The sequence below is a fragment of the Eriocheir sinensis genome, chromosome 61, assembly GCF_024679095.1.
Source record: "Eriocheir sinensis breed Jianghai 21 chromosome 61, ASM2467909v1, whole genome shotgun sequence".
Classification (NCBI taxonomy): Eukaryota; Metazoa; Arthropoda; class Malacostraca; order Decapoda; family Varunidae; genus Eriocheir; species Eriocheir sinensis.
This window is the reverse complement of record NC_066569.1, coordinates 4667017-4684050: the sequence shown is the minus strand read 5'-3', so window position 1 is coordinate 4684050 and position 17034 is coordinate 4667017. Positions and strand designations below refer to the sequence as shown.

The following is a 17034-nucleotide window of genomic DNA, read 5'->3' as shown; positions in this document are numbered from 1 at the left end:
TTACTCCTTTGCCATGACAACAAGAGCTGGCTGCTGCCTCCTGCACCCACCAGACCTGAGCACCATCTTCACCACATCACTCACTTAAACAGGATGAGTGGAATTTTTTCTTTCCTCTCATAATTACTTTTGGGCATTACAGAACATGGCAAAGGGTTGACAGATAAATAGGTTGACAAAGATTATAATAGTGATGGAAAGTGTCCGGCCTGAGGCTAAAGCCACTAACTGAACCAAAAGACAAGAAAATAGGCTGCCAGCAGACTGATAGCTTAGGAACACTACACCTCCTACACACCCACCCACACCTACACACCCTGACCCACTCACCGGCCTTGATGGCGGCAGTCTTCATGGACAGGTTGAGGGGAGCATCGTCCCCTGAGCCCGGCGGCCCCGGGGGCATGGGGGGCGTGGGTCCGCAGGGTTCGATGGAGACGCTGGCGCTCTCCTCCCGCCAGGCGGCCCCGCCGGGAACCCCATTGGAGAGTCGTGCGGCGGCGGCGGCGGCCACGGTGGAGATGGACACCTTGGGCTCTGACTTGTCCCTGTGGGGCGGCACGCTGCCGTGGGCGGCGGTGCTGCCCTTGACCGAGGGGGAGATGGGGATGATCTCCAGCTCCTTGTTGCGGATGGCCTTGGAGATGGACACACTGCCGTTACCCGCCAGTTTCTGGGCCGCCCGCTGCACACGGCGGTGTGCATCGGGGGAGTGTGCGCAATGGTGTGTGTACATTCCGGCGTGCACACAACAGTGCAGGCAGACAGGAAGGCAGGAAGGTGACAGGTGTGGAAAGAGAGAGTAAAAAAACAAACTGATACACAAACTCAACACACACAATAAGGCATGCCAGTCCTCACTTCAGATCAGACTCTGCGGCCCCGGCGGGAGGGAGGCACACCGCCACCGCCGCCGCCAGACTCTGGACTCTACCTACACGTGGCGGACCCTCAAAAAGGAGTAAATACCATGCAAAAAATACATTCCTAGACAGACACTACGGATGGTGGTCATCAATCCTCAAAAAATACCTCACAAACAGAGTAAGTAGTGATAAGTAAATAGAAGGTGGTACATAAACAAGTGGTCAAAAATGTAAGTAAGGCAGAACATGTGTAGGGGTTGAAAGGTGTCACACAGAGAGTAATTAAAAGACTTATAAAGGTGAAGAAGATACAGGTGAAGGAAGCTGCGTCATAGCACATCCAGGTGAGAGGAGAGGAGAGTGGGAACGAGACATTAGGTGTGAGGTGTCATTTAAGGTGGGTGAGTGAGTGAGTGAGAGAGAGCAGGACGGCAAGGAGTGAGGCGAGTAAGCGAGTGAGTCAGGCGAACAAGCTGAACCGACTCAACTCAGGGACGGAAGAGAGGGAGAGAGAGAGAGAGATGTGAGTGAGTCAGTATGTTTGTGTGTGTGTGTTTTTTAATGGGCTAGTGTGCATGTGTGTGTATGAGTGAGTGAGTGTTGGTGTGTGTATGTGAATGAATTAGTGTGTGTGTGTGTGTGTGTGTGTGTGTGTTTGAAGGAGAAATGACTGAAAAATGTCTGCCCTTACAAATGCATTCCATAAAGTCAATATCAATAGACACATTCCTCGGTGGTAGTGCAGAGGAAAAACTTACAAAATAATAGATAAAAAAGATCGGAGAAACAGAGATATATAAGGCTAGTAATAAAGTCATTCCACAAGATAAATATATGAGAGAAAAATACGGCAAAAGGGAAATGCTAAAAGACTGTGAAGGTGCTACACTTGTGAGCCTTGTCGGGCGTCCACATAAAAAGTAGGAAGAGGAGGTGAGTGGAGAGTCAATATCAAGAATTATGAAGTATCTTACAGGCTGACTAGGAGTGGTTTACAGAGGGGTGCAACTACTGTGTGTGTGTGTGTTTGTATGTGTGTTCAGGGTGCAATTCTGTGTATATATGGTCAACCTAGGACAGTATTTTTAAACATCTCAGCCTCAGTTCCCCCTGTTTGAAAGGCCTCTTGTAGTAGAAGTTCCTGGGGGTTTCATGGAGTGTTTTGTGACCCCAGTGATAATTTGACATGATTTTGGGTTTTGAGCGGGATTTTCATGCTGTTTTGTGACCCCAGTGATAGTTTGACATGACCTCTGGGACTTGAACAGGAAAAACATATTAGTTCCCGGAGTTTTCATGGAGTGTTTTGTGACCCCAGTGATAATTTGACATGATTTTGGGTTTTGAGCGGGATTTTCATGCTGTTTTGTGACCCCAGTGATAATTTGACATGATTTTGGGTTTTGAGCGGGATTTTCATGCTGTTTTGTGACCCAAGTGATAGTTTGACATGACTTCTGGGTCTTGAACGTGATTTTTATGGAGTGTTTTGTGACCCCAGAGATAGTTTGACATGACCTCTGGGACTTGAACGGGAAAAACACAGAAGTTCCCGCAGTTTTCATGGAGTGTTTCGTGACCCTAATGATAGTCCGACCTGACCTCTGCATCTTCAAAGGGATAAGTCACCCATGAAAACCCGGTTAACGTTCTCAGTGGCCTTGGAAAATGGATGCAATGGGAGGCTGAGACATTTAGTAATATGTACCCCTAACACTAGTCATACACTCATCCCCTTTAATTACTCAAACCAAGGAGACATTCAGTGTAAAAAAATGAATATGCCGTTAATGCAGTAAGACACATATCACAGTATTTGGGAAAGATAAACACAGACTTTTAACTGGAGAACTAACGGTGGTGTCTTAGCGTAGAGTTGCTATTGGAGTTAATGTGAATTGATTCCCTTATAAGTTGTCCATCGAAGGAAGTTAGTACGGTTTAATGATGAAAAGAACTTTGGCCTGACTGAATGACAAGCTGATGATGTGAATATATGCTTGAGTTATTGACTAGCGAGAATGATTACTGAGGATTTACTGAACCACAAAATACAGGACTGACTGAATGACAAGCTGATGAGGTGGATATATGCTTGAGTTATTGACTAGCAAGAATGATTACTGAGGATTTACTGAACCACAAAATACAGGACTGACTGAATGACAAGCTGATGATGTGAATATATGCTTGACTTACTGACTAGCAAGAATGATTACTGAGGATTTACTGAACCACAAAATACAGGATTGACTAACTGAATGAACTGAGTGACTACCTGCCTGTCCCCCCACTGACTGACTGACTGGGAAACTGACTGAAAGAATGAACAGCAGATTAACTAACTGACTGACAAAAATCTGACTGACTGGCTATCAATCTAAGTAACTGACTGACTGACTGACTGACCAACTGAGCTTCCACCCAAAAAGTTAAAACTAATTACTATCATAACAGAAAATGACACCAAATAAGATAAATATATAAAAATAATAATATACACTCACTCACTCACACTCTCTCTCTCTCTCTCTCTCTCTCTCTCTCTCTCTCTCTCTCTCTCTCTCTCTCACGCGCACTTACCTCAGCTTGCGACGAATTATTGGCGGAGGAAGAGGAGGAAGAGGCTGTGAGGGAGGAGGAGGAGTGGACTTTGGAGTGTGAGGAGGAGGTGGCTGAGGAAGGGTGCTTGTCGGCGATGAGGCTTGCGATGCCATAGGACAGACTCGGCGATGACCCCGCGACGCTATCCGAGTGGTGGGATGACCCGAGGCTGTCCAGGCCGCCGGGGGAACTGTGGGGGGAGAGGTGGGTGAGAGGGGGAACTGTGGGGGGAGAGGTGGGTGAGAGGGGGAGGTGGAGGGGTAGGGTGGGGTGATGGGGGTATGCAAGTAATAGAATGTAAATAAACCACACACACACACACACACACTATACACACCTATACCGATGTGAGAGGGAGGGGGTGGAGGCCGAGCCGAAGGGGTAGGGCGGAGGGCGGCCCGAGAGACTGGAAGACGAGGAGGAGGGGGAGGAGTAGAGGGGGTGGTGGTGGGAGGAGGAGAAGGTGGAGGCGGAGGTGGAAGCAGAGGAGGTGGAGGAAGCTGCCAGTCGACTGATCTCCAGGCCGGGGCGCGAGGAGCTGCTGAGGTGGTCCTGGGAGCGGGCGGAGTAGGTGGTGGTGGTGGTGGAGGCGCCCCCCCGGTAGCTTAGGGTGCTGGTGATGCCCTTGGAGCCGCCCCCGCCCAGCCCCGTTCCGTTCTTGGTGCTCCGCGGAACCTTGGAGGAGGTGCTGGCTGCTGCGATAGAGGCGGCTTTGCTGGTGGAGAGTGCGGCGGCCATGGCGGCGGCTGAAGGGGGTGAGGTTAGTTAGTGGTGGTGGTGGTTAGAGTTAGTGGTCGTGAGGAAACAAAGTACCATCTATACCTTTGTTAACCCAGTAGCAGCAGGGATCATGTTTCTTAATGGTCCCTCCAAGCAAGAAAAATGAGAAAAAATCACCCCTCACACAAACCATTTCATAATATATATCAAAGCATTTATGATCAGATTATGTATCATCTATTTTGGGGGTAAATATTATGGCACGAATTTGGCCCGTCGCTGCTACACGGTGAAGCCACAAATTTGGCCCATCGCTGCTATACAGTGAAGCCACAAATTTGGCCCGTCGCTGCTACCGGGTTAAATATACTCCTAAAAAATTAAAAGAATAAGTTGAATAATGAATAAAAATAACATTCCCTATACCTCATCCCTTCCCCATTTTTATCATACTTTTCCTTTCCTTTCTTTCTCTTTCCTCTCCTTTCCATCCCTGCTCAATCTTGCCTCAATTTCCCTCAGTCTATCCGATTCTCTTCCTTCCTTTCCTATCCCAACCCTTTCCTTTCCTTCCTTTCCCTCTCCTTCCCTGCCCCAGCCTGTCTCAGTTTCCCTCAGTCTATCCCATTCTCCCCTCTCCTTTCCCTTCCTTCCCTTCCCCATTTTTAGCATTCTTTTCCTTCCTTTCCTATCCCTACCCTTTCCTGATTCAATTTCCCTCAGTCTATCCCATTCTCCCCTTCCCCTTCCCTTTCCTGCCCCAGTCTCTCTTACTCAACTCTTTCCTTCCCTTCTGTTCCCTGCCTAAGTCTCTCTCTCCCCGTCTCCCACAGTCTCCCAGTCTCACCGTGTTGTGCCTGCAGTATCTCCAGGTTCATGAGGTGCTCTGGGTGAAGTCCCCCATAGGCCCCCATGCCCCCCGCTGCTGCTGCCGCCGCCACAGCCCCCCCACTGCTGCCGCCGAGCCCGCCCTGCAGTCGGGACAGGAGCTCCATCTGCTGCAGGCCCGCTAAGTTCCACCACGCTGAGGGAAAGGGGAGAGTGAGGAGGGGGGAGGAGGGGGAGGTGACAAGGGTGTATGGTGTATGGTGAGGAGGGATGGAAGGGTGATTTTGTGGGAGTGTATGGTAGGGGATGGAGTACAGTGAGGGTGGGGGAGAAGGGGAAAGAGGAAGGGGTGGTGATTGTTGGTGGTGGTGTGGTGGTGTTAAGGAATGGGGTGGTAGGGTAAGGTAGGGGTGGTAGTGCTGAGAGATGTACGGGGCAGTGGTGTTATATACTAAGTGTTGGGTATGGTGGTGGTGGTAATGAGGAATGGGCGTGTGGTGTGGGTAGGAGGAGGGAAGGAGGAAGGGGGGAGGTAATGAAAGTGGTGGTGGTGGTGGTGGTGGATTAGAGCTGTTTAAAGCTTTCATGGGAGTGGTGGGTATATCCATGGGGTGGGTAGTGTGACAAAGCCTCTATGTCATGAATGTGAAAAATATATAACTCATGAGAACCCAATCAATCTCGTTTTGGTCCTTGGAAATACAGTACTGTCTCCAGGGTTGAAAGTTTCAAGTTTGCGATTCACTGAGTTTGCGAAAGGGACCCAAAAAAATTCAATTTTTAACTGAAATTGTGATATGACCCGAAAAGAAAAGGAAAAGGCTGATAGAACCAGGTTTTTTCATACCTTGGTGTGGTCCTTGACTCCCATTCTCGCCCTTACCCACCCCCTGGACCTTTACGTTGGTTACGGGAAGCATGGTGAGTGAGATCCAGGCAGCCAGCCGCATGTGTGTGAGCAGCCCCGACCACGCGCTGGCCCCGAGCAGCTGACGGGCGGCTGATGATAGTGATGGTGATGATGAGTGTCGGCGGCCCCCGCATCGGCGCCACCCAAATGGCATTTTCAGTGGGGCCCGTGTGTGTGTGGCTGTGCCCATTGTGGGCCCAGGCTCCTCAATTTGCCAATTCTCACTTTCCACATGTTGTGCAGGACCCCTTCCCTTTCTTCCATCTCTTCCTTTTCAAAAAGAAGAGATGGAAGAAAAGAAAGAAGTCCCGTGCAACATGTGGAAAACAAGAATCGGCAAATTGAGAAGCCCAAACCCACAACACACACACACACACACACACACACACACACACACACACACACACACACACACGGGCCCCGACAAAAACACCGTTCAGGTGGCGCCGATGCAAATGCCACGCCACCAACACTCATCACCACCATCACCATCATCAGCCGCCTGTCAGCTGCTCGGGCCCAGTGTGCGGCCGGGGCCGTCTGCACACACATGCTTGGCCACCTGGATGTTGACAGTTTTCAATGTTCCCCATAAGAATAATGGTTCAAAGTTTGCGATTTCAAAGTTTGCGACCCACAACGTCAACCTATTTATCGTAAATTTGGAGACAGTGCTGTAGTTGATGTGTGGGGCAGAAATGTCTAGGAATGGCAGCCTACATCTCCTTCCCCCATACTCACCGCCCAGGGCTCGGTCTTGGTAGGCAGCTTAAAAGTAAAGGTATGGCCGAGTCAGTCCCATCACCACTACTACTAATGATGTTATTTTTCATTAGGTTATTTTATCATTGGTGTTTTGTTTCTCAGTAATGTTATTGGCTAAGAGAATGAAAGCAACAGCATGAGAGAGAATGAGAATACCAATTAAAAAGAGATTAACAACAAGAGAAAGAATAAGACAAAATAAAAAGATAAAAAAATAAAAGGCAGTTATAAAAGCTTTGATCAAAAGAAAAAGAGAATGTAAATGAGAGAAAAACAGAAAAAATAAAGAAAAAGATAAATAGATCGTTGAAAAAATATATAAGGTTGAGAATTTTTTTTTAGAGAGAAGCAAATAAGAACAAAACAAAATTATGAGAGAGAGAGAGAGAGAAAGAGAGAGAGATATAACCAGCCCAATAAAACTGCACCCCCATTGCTCACCTGCCGCTGGTCCCAGGCCGGCCAGCGCTGCGGCCTGCTGAGCCTGCTGAGCGGCCGCCAGGCTGGCCAGGCCCGCCGCCGAGCTGGTTGGGGGGAAGCCCGGGGGCAGGCCTCCCCAACCCGGTATCCCCGATGCAGCCGCCGGATTAAACCCTCCGAGGCTGCCGCTGCCGAACATGTTGGCTGCAGGGGGAAGAGGTGATGAGTGTGGTGGTGGTGGTGGTGGAGTGTGTGTGGTGTGGGGGGGTGGGGGAGAGAGAGTGTGTGTGTGTGTGTGTGTGTGTGTGTGTGTGTGTGTGTGTGTGTGTGTGTGTGTGTGTGTGTGTGTGTGTGTGTGTGTGTGTGTGTAAAGACAGATCTATATTCACTATAAACAAAACAGTCACTATATTTCTGTAAGCAGTAGGTTCATCTATGCTTCCTCAGTGATGGGACTTGAAATCTAACACAGTGAGCTCTCTCTTTGTTGATTTATGCAATGAACTATCTACTTAACCCGGTAGCTGCGGGGATCATGTTTCTTAATGTTCCCTCTAAGCAAGAATAATGAAAAAAAATCATCGCTCACACAAACCAATTCATAATACACTATATATCAACGCATTAGTGATCAGTTTATGCATCATCTATTTTGGGGGTTTATATCATGGCAAAAATTTGGGCCGTCGCTGGTACACGGTAAAGCCACAAATTTGGGCCGTCGCTGGTACACGGTAAAGCCACAAATTTGGGCCGTCGCTGGGACACGGTAGAGCCACAAATTTGGGCCGTCGCTGCTACTGGGTTAATTTACTTACAGGGTTTAATTAGCCCTTATCATGTGCTATAAGATACATAGTAGGTAGTCTAGCCCTATAATTCTCATCTGTCCCGTCCTTCTCCTCCTCCTTACTAGTCTATTCACTGACAAGATTCCTCCACCAATACCTTCCCTTCTCTAGTCTTTGTCCTCCTCCTCTTCCTCCTCGAACATTTCTCCATCTTCCCCTTCTCTCAACCTGACAAGACATCCAGCCTCTCTCTCTTTCTCTTCCTCCCCATGCTCTTAACTCTTCCCCTCCCTCCTTCTTCCCTCCCTGCCCCAGCTCCCCTCACCCACCATAGAGCGCTGCAGTGGCTGGGTCCATGCCTGGGGGTAGCCCGGAATGGGACTTTTCCCCTCGTTCCCCTTCCCGACTCTTGTCCATTCTGTGAAGGGAGAGAGAAAAGGCGTTAGTGGAGGCTGTGTGGGGGGACGGAGAGCAAGAAATGTATACGTAATGGAATGATAAAATATAGAAGAAGACGAAGCAGAAGTAGAAAAATTAAAATGCTGTGTGGGGGTACAGAAAGCAAAAAATAAATAATGCAATGTTAAAATATAGGAAAAGAAGATGATGACGAAGCAGAATTGGAAGTTGGAAAAAAAGAAAATTATGAAAAAGAAAACAAAGAACAAACAAAAGGAAGAAAAATAAAAAGAAGTAGATAACGTAGTAGAAAAAAGAAGAAAGGGAACAAAAAAATGAAAAAAAAAATAGAAATGAAGAAAAGGAAGTCGAGAAAAAGGAGCGAGGAAAAAAAGAAGAAAAGGAAGAAGATAACCGAGAAAAAATAGCAAGAAGAAAGGAAGAAAATGAAGCAGATAATTGAGAAAAAGGAGCAAGAAGAAAAAGAAGAAAATGATGAAAAGACAAAGAAAAAGAAGAAAAGGATAACAAATAAATGAAATAAGTAGACAAACAAGAAATGAGAGAGAGAGAGAGAGAGAGAGAGAGAGAGAGAGAGAGAGAGAGAGAGAGAGAGAGAGAGAGAGAGAGAGAGCAACACATACATAGCAGGCAAACACAACACTCTACTGAATAATTAATATGGCCATCAGTTATATAATTAATGGATCAAATAATTATGTTTTTTTTTCTTAATGTCTTCCACTAAAGCAATGCAGTATATATTTTTTCTTTCTTTCTTCTTTGTTTTTTTTGGGGGGTATGTTTGTGTGTGTATGTGTGTGTGTGTGTGTGTGTGTGTGTGTCATTTATTCAACAATGCATTAACTGATAAAAAAAAGAATTATAGTAAAAGAGAAATAGATATGTGTGTGTGTGTGTGTGTGTGTGTGTGTGTGTTTACTGGACCTGACCTGAAACAAAACTTAAAAGAAAAAAAAAACAGCATCTTCATTTTATATCTTTACACTTCCTACATGCTATCTGTTTGTGGTCTGCCTTATGCACACACACACACGCACGCACACACACACACATGCATGCACATACTTTCCACAAGCTGAGTGTGTGTGTGAGTGTGTGTGCGATCTACTTGCTCCATGGACTGTGACAAGAGCCAGGCCGAAACTCTTAAAAGCAGTGACATTGTGGGATTTTATTTTTTAATTATATTCACACACACACACACACACACACACACACACACACACACACACCACCACCAAACCATATAGTACCCTTGAGCTGTCTCCTTCGTTGCAAAAAAATGAGAGAAAAAAGAAAGGAGGAACGACAGAAGGAAAGGAAGAAAGAAAAGAAGGAAGGGAGAGAGAAAGAGAGAGAGGGAAAGAGAGGAAAAAAGAAAGAAAAGAAAGGAAGGGAGAGACAGAAAGAAAGAAGGAGGGAAAGAGAGGAAAAAAGAAAGAAAAGAAAGGAAGGGAGAGACAGAAAGAAAGAAGGAGGGAAAGAGAGGAAAAAAGAAAGAAAAGAAAGGAAGGGAGAGACAGAAAGAAAGAAGGAGGGAAAGAGAGAGGAAAAAAGAAAGAAAAGAAGGAAAGAAAGGAAGGGAGAGACAGAAAGAAAGAAGGAGGGAAAGAGAGGAAAAAAGAAAGAAAAGAAGGAAAGAAAGGAAGGGAGAGACAGAAAGAAAGAAGGAGGGAAAGAGGAAAAAAGAAAGAAAAGAAAGGAAGGGAGACAGAAAGAAAGGAGGGAAAGAGAGGAAAAAAGAAAGAAACGAAGGAAAGAAAGGAAGGGAGAGACAGAAAGAAAGGAGGAGGGAAAGACAGAAAGGAAGAGAAAGAAAGACAGAGGGAAAGTAAACAAGAAAAGAAGGAAGGGAGAAAGTAAGAGTGAAAAGGAGAAAAAAAAAAGGACTGCATCAAAAGTTTCCTCAATTCATTGCTGCAAGTTCAGAGAGGTGGGGTGATTTATGTACCCCCCCCCCCTCTCTCTCTCTCTCTCTCTCTTGCATATGTCATCTTTGTTCTCCTTAAAATATAGAAGAAGACAAAGCAGAAAAAAATTGTGAAAAAGAAGAGGAAGAAAAGGAAGAAGAAAAAAAGGAGATAATGTAGAAGAAAAAAAAGAAGAGGAACAAGAAATAAAATAAAAAACGTAAAAAGGAAAAAGTAGATATGCTCCCCATCTTTTGCGGCCTCTCCGTTTTGCCTCCGAAAGATAATTCTCACTTCTTATTCATGTCTTTTTTGTATCTATTTATACTCGTCTATTCTCCCTTCTTAAATCATGTCTTTTTTATATCTACTTATAGGCCTACTCATGTCTATTATCACTTTTTAATTCATCTTTTTTTTTATCTACTTATAGGCCTACTCATGTCTATTCTCCCTTCTTAAATCATGTCTTTTTTTATATCTACTTATAGGCCTACTCATGTCTATTATCACTTTTTAATTCATCTTTTTTTATCTACTTATAGGCCTACTCATGTCTATTCTCACATCTTAATTCATGTCTTTTTTTATCTATTTTAGGCCTACTCATGTCTATTCTCACTTCTTAATTCATATCTTTTTTTATCTACTTATAGGCCTATTCATGTCTATTCTCCCTTCTTAAATCATGTCTTTTTTTATATCTACTTATAGGCCTACTCATGTCTATTCTCACATCTTAATTCATGTCTTTTTTCATATCTACTTATACTCATGTCTACACTCAACTACTGCTTCCCCTATTCACTCTTCCGTCCCTTCTCCGCACAAGCAGCGATGACTAAGGTGGGGAGAAAGGTCAGAGGGGTATTGGCTTAGCAAGTGCCTTTTCCCTGAGGTTGTTTTTTTACGACCAACTGACTAACTCTATACTGACTTGGTGGTGTTTGTCATGCAGTGTGGAGTCCTTTGAATTTGATTACTGCCAGTGTTTATTATATATATATCTAGTGCAGTCTGCCCCGATCCAGTACTGTCTTTCTCTAATTTAACTTTCCATTTCTTCTACTGTATTTTATTTGCTTCTTCTCTTTACTTGTGTTTATATGTTTCTGGTAAGTGGTGGTTTCTTCCTTCCTCTCCTTTCCTTCAGGCCTTCCTCGCCCATTCTCCTTAAAACACTAACCTAACCTATCCTTCCCCTAACCTAACCTAACCTAACCTATCCTACCCCCACTCAAGCAGTAACCCTTCTTAAAACACTAACCTAACCTAACCTATCCTTCCCATAACCTAACCTAACCTATCCTTCCCATATCCTACCCTCACTCAAGCAGTAACCCTTCTTAAAACACTAACCTAACCTATCCTTCCCCTAACCTATCCTCCCCCTAACCTATCCTATCCTACCCCCACTCAAGCAGTAACCCTTAACCCTTATTAAAACACTAACCTAACCTAATCTATCCTCCCCCCATGCCCAGGTAATGCACTTGATATCCCCCACCGAGGCCGGGTTATGATGCTACGAGTCTGGTCGGCTATTTATAACGATGAGGTGTGCGCAGCAAGACAGGTTTTAGGGTGTGACACCAAAGCAAATAAAGGAGAAATAACTGAAGGAGGAGAACATGAGCTTGCAACACTTGACAGATGTTCTCTCTCTCTCTCTCTCTCTCTGGTCCTTTTTTGTTTGTTTTTGCTTCTATCTTTCCTGTTTTCCATTCTTTTTTTCATATTTTCTTTGCTTTTTCTTCCCTTCTTTTCATTCTCTCTCTCTCTCTCTCTCTCTCTCTCTGGTCCTTTTTTGTTTGTTTTTGCTTCTATCTTTCCTGTTTTCCATTCTTTTTTTCATATTTTCTTTGCTTTTTCTTCCCTTCTTTTCATTCTCTCTCTCTCTGGTCCTTTTTTGTTTGTTTTTGCTTCTATCTTTCCTGTTTTCCATTCTTTTTTTTCATATTTTCTTTGCTTTTTCTTCCCTTCTTTTCATTCTCTCTCTCTCTCTCTCTCTGGTCCTTTTTTGTTTGTTTTTGCTTCTATCTTTCCTGTTTTCCATTCTTTTTTTCATATTTTCTTTGCTTTTTCTTCCCTTCTTTTCTCTCTCTCTCTCTCTGGTCCTATTTTTTTTTCCTTCCTTTTTTTCTGTTCATTTCTTCTCATTTTCTTTGCTTTTCCTCCCTTCCCTTCTTTTCATTCTCTCTCTCTCTCTCTCTCTCTCTGGTACTATTTTTTCTTTGTTTTTACTTCTTTTCTTACTTTTTTCTGTTCATTTCTACTTCATTTTTTCTTTCCTTCTTTTCATTCTCTCTCTCTCTCTCTCTCTCTCTCTCCCTGGTCCTATTTTTCTTTATTTCGTTCATTTCTACCTCATTCTCTCTCTCTCTCTCTCTCTCTCTCTCTCTCTCTCTCACCAATATAAAGTGAAGGAGGTTTTAGTACAGTGATTCTATTCATGTTTGTTCTAATCTCTCCATCTCATTCTCCTCCCCCACCACCACCACCACCGCCAATGCTAACAGGAAGAATTTCTCTCCTTATATGCATATGTGTGTGCGTACTTGTGTGTGTGTGTGTGTGTGTGTGTGTGTGTGTGTGTGTGTGTGTGTGTGTGTGTGTGTGTGTGTTGCAATTCTATCTACCATTTCTTTCCTTGTCTCTCTTTTTATTCACTTATTTTACTACAAAGGCATATTTTTATTTATTTATTTATTTTTACAGCAAAGGAAACTGCTCAAGGACAAAAAAAGGAAATAATAATAATGAAAAAAAAAAAAAAGTCTGCTGATAATATAAGTGATAGCTAAATCTATCTCACACACACCCACACAAACATACAATACACACACACACACACACAAACTAACACCCAGCCTCTCTCCTCTCTCTCACACACACACACAACAAAGCTCTAGAATGACACCCACAGCCCCCCCCCCCCCAATACAGCTAAGGTGCCCCGGCCGACCTCATAGCAGGCAGGGAAGACACGGAGAGAGATGCACTTATACCACTTTCACCTAAAATGGGGTTGCCAAGCTCACGAGAGATGGGAGTGAGTGGTGACCTACTTTCCCTATTGACAGCATAACACAGCCCTTCTCTGGCACCTCGGACATTCAACAGTATTATTTAGCACTATCTTTTTAGCCCTGGTGCTGTTGAAGACTGTATTACATGGAAGGAGAGGAGATTAACAGGTAGAGAGCATGTCAGTGGATAAAGTAAGCCTCAAACAGCACCTCTACCCATGAACAGACATGGGGTAATCGTGATCTGTAATCGTTTGTAATCGTAATCGTGAAAATATGAAGTAATTGTAATCGTGAAAATATGAAGTAATTGTAATCGTGAAAATATGAAGTAGGTAATTGTAATCGTGAAAATATGAAGTAATCGTAATCGTGAAAATATGAAGTAATTGTAATCGTGAAAATATGAAGTAATTGTAATCGTGAAAATATGAAGTAATTGTAATCATGAAAATATGAAGTAATTGTAATCGTGAAAATATGAAGTAATTGTAATCGTGAAAATATGAAGTAATTGTAATCGTGAAAATATGAAGTAATTGTAATCGTGAAAATATGAAGTAATTGTAATCGTGAAAATATGAAGTAATCGTAATCGTTTACATAACATGAGTAATCGCCCCGTGTCTGCCCCTGAACGGCATCCCACAGCACTATTAACTTAAATTCTAGTGCTGTGTAAGGTTATATTACAGAAGGAGCGGTGACAGAGCTGCAAGGTACAATGTCTGACCTGTTCTCCCTCTCTATGGCATAACAGCACACCTCAAACAGCACCTCTACCCATGAACAGCATCTCACATCACTATTACTTATATTCTAGTGCTGTGCAAGGTTATATTACAGAAGGAGAGGAGACAGAGCAGCAAGGTACAATGTCTGACCTGTTCTCCCCCTCTACAGCATAACAGCACACCTCAAACAGCACCTCTACCTATGAACAGCATCTCACATCACTATTACTTATATTCTAGTGCTGTGCAAGGTTATATTACGGAAGGAGAGGAGACAGAGCAGCAAGGTACAATGTCTGACCTGTTCTCCCTCTCTATGGCATAACAGCACACCTCAAACAGCACCTCTACCCATGAACAGCATCTCACATCACTATTACTTATATTCTAGTGCTGTGCAAGGTTATATTACGGAAGGAGAGGAGACAGAGCAGCAAGGTACAATGTCTGGGCTGTTCTCCCTCTCTACAGCATAACAGCATGCCTCAAACAGCACCTCTACCCATGAACAGCATCCCGCAGCACTATTACTTATATTCTGGTGCTGTGTAAGGTTATATTATTGAAGGAGAGGTGACAGAGCAGCAAGGTACAATGTCTGGGCTGTTCTCCCTCTCTACAGCATAACAGCACGCCTCAAACAGCATCTCGACCCCTGAACAGCATTCCACAGCACCAAATCTTATGCCCTAGTGCTGTTTAAGACTGGGTAATGGATATGGAACGCTGCTCTCTTTTCCCTTATTTCCACCATAATAACACCTCTCTACTGTCTCTATAGACCTGTAATATATCCCCACAGCACCTCACCTTAAGCCCTCATGCTGTTTAAGGCTGTATAAGGGCGGTAAAACATAAAAAATAAAGTCCCAGAAAAGTAATGGATAAGGAACGCTCTTATTTCCCCCATGATAACGCCTTTCTACTGCCTCTCTAGACCCGTAATATATCCCCCACAGCATTGACCTTTATTATCGGTGCTGTTGAGGGCTGTGCAGGGGCGGTAAAGGTGAGAAAAACCAGAAATTACAACATAAGAAAACATAAGAAAAGTCCCCGAGAGTAACGGATATGGAACGTTGCTCTCATTTCCCTTATTTCCACCTTTCTACTGCCTTTCTAGACCTGTAATATACCCCCCCGGCATTGACCTTTACTCTCCATGCTGCTGTATAAGTCCGGTAAAGTTGATAAAAAAAACAGATATAAAAATAAGAAAAAGTCCCGCAACAGTAATGGAAAAGGAATGCTCTTGTATTTCCACCATGATAACACCTTTCTACTGCCTCTCTAGACCTGTAATATACCCCCCGGCATTGACCTTTACCATCCATGCTGCTGTATAAGTCTGGTAAAGGTGATAAAAAAACATTAAAAAAATAGGAATGCTCTCATATTCCCACCATGATAACACCTTTCTACTGCCTCTGTATCCCTGTAATATACCCCCACGGCATTGACCTTTATTCCCGGTGCTGTTGAAGGCTGTGTAAGGATGAGGAGGAAGATAAAAACAGAAATTACAACATAAGAAAAAGTCACGGAACAGTAAAAATCTGGAACGCTGCTCTCATTTCCCTTATTTCCACCTTTCTACTGCATCTCTAGACCTGTAATATACCCCCCCGGCATTGACCTTTACTCTCTGTGCTGCTGAAGGCTGTGCAGGGGCGGTAAAAGTGATAAAAACAGAAATTACAACATGAGAAAATATAACAAAAAGTCCCCGAGAGAGTAATGGATATGAAACGCTGCCTTAATTTCCCTTATTTCCACCATAACGGCTTTCTACTGCCTCTATAGACCGGTAATATATCCCCACAGCACCTCACCTTAAGCCCTCATGCTGTTGAAGGCTGTGTAATGGAAGGAAAGGTGATAAAAAACAAAAATTACAACATAAGAAAAAGTCCCGGAACATTAATGGATACGGAACGCTGCCTTAATTTCCCTTATTTCCACCATGATCACGGCTTTCTACTTCCTCTATAGACCCGTAATATATCCCCACAGCACCTCACCTTAAGCCCTCACGCTGTTGAAGGCTGTGTAATGGAAGGAAAGGTGATAAAAAACAAAAATTACAACATCAGAAAAAGTCCCCGAGAGTAATGGATATGGAACCCTGCTCTCATTTCCCTTATTTCCACCAGGATAACGCCTTTCTACTGCCTCTATAGACCCGTAATATATCCCCACAGCACCTCACCTTAAGCCCTCACGCTGTTGAAGGCTGTGTAATGGAAGGAAAGGTGATATTAAAACAAAAATTACAACATAAGAAAAAGTCCCGGAACAGTAATGGATATGGAACCCTGCCTTAATTTCCCTTATTTCCACCTTGATAACGCCTTTCTACTGCCTCCCTAGCACTATTATATACCCACACAGCACTGATCTTTCCTCTCCGTGCTGCTGAGGGCTGTGCAGGGGCGGTAAAGGTGATAAAAAAACAAAAAATTACAACATGGAAAAAAGTCCCCGAGAGTAATGGATACGGAACCCTGCTCTCATTTCCCTTATTTCCACCATGATAACGCCTTTCTACTGCCTCAATAGCACTATTATATACCCACACAGCACTGATCTTTCCTCTCCGTGCTGCTGAGGGCTGTGCAGGGGCGGTAAAGGTGATAAAAAAACAAAAATTACACCATCAGAAAAAGTCCACGAACAGTAATGGATACGGAACCCTGCTCTCATTTCCCTTATTTCCACCATGATAACGCCTTTCTACTGCCTCCCTAGCACTATTATATACCCACACAACACTGACCTTTCCTCTCCGTGCTGCTGAGGGCGGTAAAGATGATAAAAAAATAAAAATTACACCATCAGAAAAAGTCCACGAACAGTAATGGATATGGAACGCTGCCTTAATTTCCCTTATTTCCACCATGATAACGCCTTTCTGCTGCCTCCCTAGCACTATTATATACCCACACAACACTGACCTTTCCTCTCCGTGCTGCTGAGGGCTGTGCAGGGGCGGTAAAGGTGAAAAAGCGTGATAAAACAGAAGGTTGAGCCCGCC

General features: G+C 44.1%; 1 protein-coding gene across 17 annotated transcripts in view; it reads right to left on the bottom strand.

Annotated features, from left to right (window-relative positions):
• Positions 1–17034, bottom strand: part of LOC126986201 (bromodomain adjacent to zinc finger domain protein 2B-like) — a 125844-nt gene that overhangs the window by 45957 nt on the left and 62853 nt on the right. For 13 of the 17 annotated variants that reach the window (XM_050842163.1, XM_050842164.1, XM_050842160.1 and 10 more), the window contains 7 exons: positions 8234–8322; positions 7135–7317; positions 6670–6696; positions 5038–5214; positions 3808–4216; positions 3450–3660; positions 331–685 (listed from right to left, as the gene is read on the bottom strand). In XM_050842163.1, the coding sequence (XP_050698120.1) occupies positions 331–685; positions 3450–3660; positions 3808–4216; positions 5038–5214; positions 6670–6696; positions 7135–7317; positions 8234–8322 (1451 nt within the window). Of the gene's footprint in view, positions 1–330; positions 686–3449; positions 3661–3807; positions 4217–5037; positions 5215–6669; positions 6697–7134; positions 7318–8233; positions 8323–16776; positions 16796–16954 lie in introns of those variants that run through there. The other 4 variants (XM_050842176.1, XM_050842166.1, XM_050842171.1 and 1 more) reach the window with 4 other exon arrangements.